The sequence below is a fragment of the Condylura cristata genome, unplaced genomic scaffold (assembly GCF_000260355.1).
Source record: "Condylura cristata isolate star-nosed mole 26May11 unplaced genomic scaffold, ConCri1.0 scaffold00018, whole genome shotgun sequence".
Classification (NCBI taxonomy): domain Eukaryota; kingdom Metazoa; phylum Chordata; class Mammalia; order Eulipotyphla; family Talpidae; genus Condylura; species Condylura cristata.
Window position 1 is genome coordinate 39,217,897 of NW_004567119.1, and position 6,457 is coordinate 39,224,353.

General features: G+C 55.4%; 1 protein-coding gene across 1 annotated transcript; it reads left to right on the forward strand.

The window, feature by feature from the left end:
• Positions 1–323: 323 nt before the first annotated feature.
• On the forward strand, positions 324–4,102 carry BTG2 (BTG family, member 2). Its single transcript, XM_004685524.2, has 2 exons — positions 324–532; positions 1,686–4,102. Exons 1-2 carry the CDS (start codon positions 379–381, stop codon positions 2,018–2,020), a joined length of 489 nt encoding a protein of 162 aa, XP_004685581.1. The 5' UTR covers positions 324–378; the 3' UTR covers positions 2,021–4,102.
• The last annotated feature ends 2,355 nt before the right edge of the window (positions 4,103–6,457 follow it).

Genomic DNA, 6,457 nt, shown 5'->3' on the forward strand with positions numbered 1-6,457 from the left:
GTCGCTCTCCTTTACCGACATTTCCTCCCCGGCTCCCCTTTCTCCTCCGGTTCCCCTCGACCCGGGAGCCGGCTCGGGTTCCCAGCACTGACGTCAGCTGACGATGACCTCAGCGCAGAGGAGGGGGCGGCGGCGGGGGCGAGCGCGGGGGCGGGCCGGCGGCGGGCGCGCGTTGGGTGGGGCGGCCGCGAGTTCCCGCCCACATCCGCCGGCGTCAGCCAATGAGCACCACTGCCGACGCGCCCGCCTCTCAGAAAAGTATAAAAGGCGCGTCGGGGCAAAGTCCGAACAGACTGAGCCCCGGCGGTGCGGGTGGAGGAAACCACAACCTCAAGTCCCACCGAGGACCCTTAGCAGCTCCCCGCCGCCGCCACGACTATGAGCCAAGCCCGCTGGTCGGGAGAAAGAACGGACATGCTCCCGGAGATCGCCGCCGCGGTGGGCTTCCTCTCCAGCCTCCTGAGGACCCGGGGCTGCGTGAGCGAACAGAGGCTTAAGGTTTTCAGCGGGGCGCTCCAGGAGGCACTAACAGGTGAGCGCGCTCTGTCGATCCTGGCACGCGTCGAGTCCTACCACTGCCTCGGCCCCTCTTATTTACTGTGGCGTCCCTTCCAGGGCAGAGACCCCCCGCGAGCCGACTCGTAGTCCCCCTTCCGCTCGGGTGTCGGGGGTCAGTGGGTCTGGTTGGACGCGCCCTGCACGCTGTAGCTGGCGCAGACCCTTGTCCCGGAGTGCGATCCCGAGTCCCCGTCTAGAAAGAGGGGCCAAGTGCCGTGTCCTCTCCCTCGCCAGACCCTAGGACGCCCGAGGGACGCTGCGGGCTAAGAAACCCGTCTGGGCGAGGGGTCCTTGGGAGAGGGCGGCGCAGTTGAGCGGTCTTCACTTGGAGTTCAGCGGCTGCGCCTTTGCCTCGTCGGGCTTGGTTGATGCCTAGCGCAAAGTTGGGATCTGGGCCCCCTTAGCCATCTGCCACCTATTATGATACCAGAAGAGCCCTATAGTTAGTAGTGGCTAGAGTTTGTTGGGGTGGGGGGTGGGAAGGGGGTGGTGTGAGACCTGGGAGGTGAACAGAGATAAGCAGTCGCTGGCTGGGGACAGTCCTATCTCCCAGCTGTTTCTAGCCAGTGAGCCAGCTGTCTGAGCCAGCGATGGTCATCGCTGAGCCAAGCCCACACAGATCCTTGTCTTAAGGACCTTTCAGCAAGCCCGTTTCTTGTTTTGAAGGAGGCAGGTGGAGCCGCTGGGGCGTAGGGTGGGTAATGCAGTGACTTGGTGTGGACCTAACCAAGCGCAGCCTTCCTGCCTGGAAACCTCTGTTCCTAGGTTTGCCGGGGCCTTGCCTGGGCATGTCAGCCCCGCTCACACCCCTTCCTCCTAAAGTGGGGACGTGACCAACAGTGTGTGCGCTGCGGGGGAGTGCCCAGAACTCTGGGGACCCCTGCCAGTGCACACATACCTCTTTTTCAGAAGGGGTATGTGTGAATGTGAGGGGGTATCTTTCCAGACCCCATAAAACTTTCTCTGCTTTTGTGTTGGGCGGGTTTGAGCAGAGCACTGGAACTGGGGAGAAACTGTCTCGCTTGCTTGAGCTCACTGGGCTCCTTCCTCCCCCATCTGTGGCTTTGTGAGGGCATTCAAGGCCCCCTGCTCTAACCCGGGCATCCCCCCTTGTCCGGTCTCCACAGAACACTACAAACACCACTGGTTTCCTGAAAAGCCGTCCAAGGGCTCGGGCTACCGCTGCATCCGCATCAACCACAAGATGGACCCCATCATCAGCAAGGTGGCCAGCCAGATCGGACTCGGCCAGCCCCAGCTGCGCCAGCTGCTGCCCAGCGAGCTGACCCTGTGGGTGGACCCCTACGAGGTTTCCTACCGCATCGGGGAGGACGGCTCCATCTGCGTCCTGTATGAGGAGGCGCCGGTAGCCACCTCCTACGGGCTCCTCACCTGCAAGAACCAAATGATGCTGGGCCGGAGCAGCCCCGCGAAGAACTACGTGATGGCGGTCTCCAGCTAGACCCCGCGCCCGGCCCCACTGTGCTCGCTCCATGGGACGACAGCCCACTGCATACCTCAACCTGGGGAACTGGATTTTAAATGAAGAGCTATTTATATATATATTATTTTTTTTAAGAAAAGGAGAGAAAAAAACCAAAAGATTTTTCTAAGAAAAAAAATCCTTAAAGGGAGCCACTTGGAAGCGGCCTCCCCAGGTGCCTTGGAGAGAACTGTTGTGCCATTGAGTCTGGGAGTCAGTGTCTGCCTGTGGGAGCGGGAGGCTCCGGGGTGGCCGCCAACGTGTCCGTGAGAGAACTTGGCCAACACCCAGGGAGAGGGGAGGGGAGCAAGCAAGGTTAACAGCTGTGAATGAGAGTGGCGGGGTCTGCCCTGGCTGGGGGAGAGCCTGCGTTCTGGCCTCCCCCTCCAGCCAGGAGCCCACACCCCTGACCTTCTCTTACTCAGGGGCACTCAAGCCTGGATTTAAAACCATACTCTGTTGCCTAATCTCTTTTCTTTTTTCTGATGAGATCCTGGGCAGAACGTGAACAGACCTCTCCTTATTCCTTCTGTCCTAAAGCAGCTTCTCTGGAAATCATCACTTGTTTCTAACTCTGTTCTCAGGGGCCTGCGATGTGGCTTCCTGGCCAGGCATCTGGAGGGTGCCATGGGCGCCAGGCTGGGGCTGGAGGCTGTCAGGGTAGCTTGGGAAGGGTTCTCTGCATAGGGCCTTTGCTCCGCTACGTGCTGCTGTGCGTTTGTGTGGTGAATAACTTGAGGGTGATTTGCCGTGGGCTTTGGAACCCAGAAAGTATCCACTGGGGATGTTTTTTGGCCCAAACCCTCCTTTCTGGAACCATGTGTAGGCCCGATGCTGCTGCCACCATCCCTTTGAGAGGTGGCTCAAAGCTCCAGGGACTCCACATCCTTAAGACTGCCTCCTTCCAAAAGCACAATACTCCAAACGCCTCCTCTCCCTTCTGGCTGGGTCACGGAGCTACCCGAATTTCTAGGACAAGAGTCACTGTGCAATATGGCCTCTGAGGTCCCAGGAGGGTCTGGAGGAGAACTAGCTCTCAGAACATGCTGGAACCCTGGCGGCTGAGGGAACCATCTCTTCCCCTGCTCTCGGGACCATGGCTGGCTGGTCAGCCTTGCGGGTGTTCCCCTGGCGGAGGGGGAGAATGCCCCAGGTTCTGCAGGACTACCTGGTATTCTTGTAGGGCTGACACGAGAAGCCTGACTGGGCATTGATTTCTCTCCGAGGTGCTCAGAGCACCCGGGGAGGTGGTGTTGTCTCTCTCAGTACAATCCAAATTTGTCTGTAGACATGTGCAATATTTACTGTTCTGGTTTGGAGAAAATGGAAAACTACACTGGGAAGATACCCCCTTTTTCAGTTTCTCAGTGACTCTAGTGAGGGGTCCTGAGAAGGCCTTGCGTTTCCCAAATCGGAATCACCTTTAGCTAGAGCATCTGGTCAGCTGGCTACCCTCCTGCTTGCACCGTGGAGGGGCCTTCTTCTCCCGCCAGTCCCCTTTCCTGGATTTCTTTTCTTCACTCCTCATATCTGACTCAAAGGTGCTATTTACCAAACACACTCCCTCTCCTTCCAGCCAGTTCTGCTGCCTCCTCCTCCACTCTCCAGATTCCGAGCTGCCTTCCCAGATCCTGCTTCCAGTCTTTATCGCTTTAAAGCTAACTTGGGCCCACAAGCCCCAGGGCACAAGCCCCAGGGCGCCGATCGGCCTGTGGGTCCACACCAAGCTGTGAATCACTGCAGATCTTGTGCATGCGAACTGTTTGCAAACAGGCTCCTGCCTTTCCAGAAGCAGCTCCTGGTCTCATTTTCATGCTTCATTTTCTCCTTTTTGATGTTCACTTTAAAAATGACACCGCCCCCGGAGCTGGACTGTTGAGCAGGCCTGTCTCTCCTATCAAGTAAAAGTGAAAACTTCGTACATTTGTAAGCTATTCTGACAGAAAAGACAAAGGTTACTAATTGTATCATAGTGTTTTTATATGGAAGAATGTACAGCTTTATGGACAAATGTACACTTTTTTTTTTGTTACTTTAATAAAAATGTAGCAGATGAGTGTGGTATAGAGCAGGTGAAATCCCCCACAACACTAATTTGCCTTTCCCCAGGTCCTACTCTGCTGTCCCAGGACTTTACTGCTCAGGATCACAGGAACATCTAGGGTAGGGTGGGTGATGGCCAAGCAGCCAGTGCCCCCATCCCCGAACACACACATCCGGCCCTTGCCAGGCAGGCCTGGTTTCAGTTGTGCCAGGCACCAGCCACAGTGCAGGTGGTGAAGACAGTCACCACAGTGGGGGACCAGGCTGGGCTGGGGATGCTAGAAATGCCTGGGTAGACGCTCACCTGGGGCAGCCATTGCTGCCGGTGCCCCTGTCTGGGTGACCAGGAGGCTGCACCCCCAGTGAGCAGAGCCGCTCTTCCCAGCAAGCACTGAGATCTGCCAGCAACTTCTAACTCCCCTCGGTTAGACGAAAAGTAGGCAGTCTACCAACTCTGATTTGGGGGTTCTTCCCATGAGATTTGACACAGCTTTCCCACCCCAGTCCTGTACAGCTCCCACTGAAGTAGAGCATCTGACCTGGGCTCGTTTTCCTTTTGAACACAGGTGTGTCGTATTTAAGTTTTAAACATATTGACTGAACAGTTCCCCCTCCCCCCAACTCTCCCCCCCCCATGCACACTTTATTTCATTCGCCTGTGACACTCATCAGTACACACTGACTTAGGAGTACCAGGTGGGAGGCAGGGGAGGAGGGGCCTGTGTGGGGCATCAGAGGGAGGGGGTTCAGGAGACAGGGAGGGGAGAAGCCAGCTCATCTTCAGGGCAAATGGAGTTGGTTACAGGCTCCTATTTGTGTCAGATTTCATCAGAGCTTCAAACCGCAATGTGCTCCATTAAAAGGAATCACTTTTTTGGAGAGAGGACAGACAGAGCTTGAGATGAAGCCTGGTCCACCCTTGTGTGCTGTTCCCATATTTATTTATTTTAAAGATGTACTTATTTATGCATACGGAACTGGGGTGCTGGCCAGAGGTGCAGGGGCGGTGACAGGCTTCACCAGAGACAGAGTGAGGAGCAGAACAGGCAGATCGACAAAGTACACTGCTGAGGGGAGCAGCGGGCAAGACAGGAGAGGTCTGCCGCACCCTGTGGGACACCTCCAGGGCTGAGAATCGAACTTGCACTGAGGCGGCTGCGGCCAGCTTGCAGTGCTGTGTCCAAGCCCGTTGTGCCACCAGGGAGGGCTTGTTCCCTTATTTATTACATAGTCAGCATCTACTTCTTTCCCGATAGGCCCCACTCAGGACAGCTATTTCACTCTTGGTAAAAGTTATGAAGTTTAGGGAAGGTTGTCTGGAGGCCAAAGGGACATTGCCACCCACCTCTGTGTCTCCAGCCTGAGAAACCGGAGGGAGAATGACAAGATTCAGCTTCAGGTTGCTCTTGGTTCTCACTAGACTAGTGAGGGCTCACAGAGGGCTCTGTGAGCAAGCTGTGCATTTTCTACTTTGGATCTGACCAACTTCAGTTCCATCTGATCGACATCAGTAGGAGTAGAGAGGACCCTGGGGCCAGTATGGGACTGGGCAGGGACTGCTTGCAGTTTGTGTTATGGCCTCCACGTGTCCAGGGAGCAGACCTCCCTGGGGCTGTTCTTCCCTAGCTTCCCAGCCTGGTAAACAGGCTGACCTGGGAGATGGTGCTCATTCAGCTGTTTCTGGATGATAATGCACCTCCCTGGAGCTTGGACAAGGCCCTGGGAGCTGCTGATTAACAGTCCATCCTGCTTCCTGATAAGGAGGTTTGGGTGGGGGAGTCCTTGATGCTGTAGTAAGTCCCAGGAGGCAGAGCACACTTCAGAGTGTGACATCTGCTTCGATAGCAGACTTTGGCCAGGAAAGATAGTGAGGACTTGCCTTGCAGGCAAAGACCGACACCCCCAACCCAACAAGCATGTGCAGGAGAAAGTTCTGGGCTGAGAAGGAGGATGTATGGGTTATGGTCTGGGTTCTTCCAACTAGCTGTGTGAGTTTGAACAAGCCCCTCAATTTTCCTCTCTCAGAAATTAGGGGGTTGGATGAAATGACCTCTGTCCTAAATCATCTCCATTATCCTCACAATCACTGGAGGCCATAAATTAGCACAATTATTATCATTATTTTCAATTAGTTGAACTGAAAGGTCATTTGGGCTGGGAAGTTGGTGAATAATCTTCCCTTGCTTAGATCAGACTCCAGCCTGATAAGATTTCAGTTTGCAAATATAGAGCAGCCCTTGCTGCAAAGAGGCTGGGAGTGTGGGCTCGTGTCAGGTTTGGGATGACACTTTCCAGTAACAACTATACTTACCTCCCTTCTGCCCACCTGAGGAATCATCCTCACTTTCCTTTCCCAAGGGCTGAGAAGGGCAA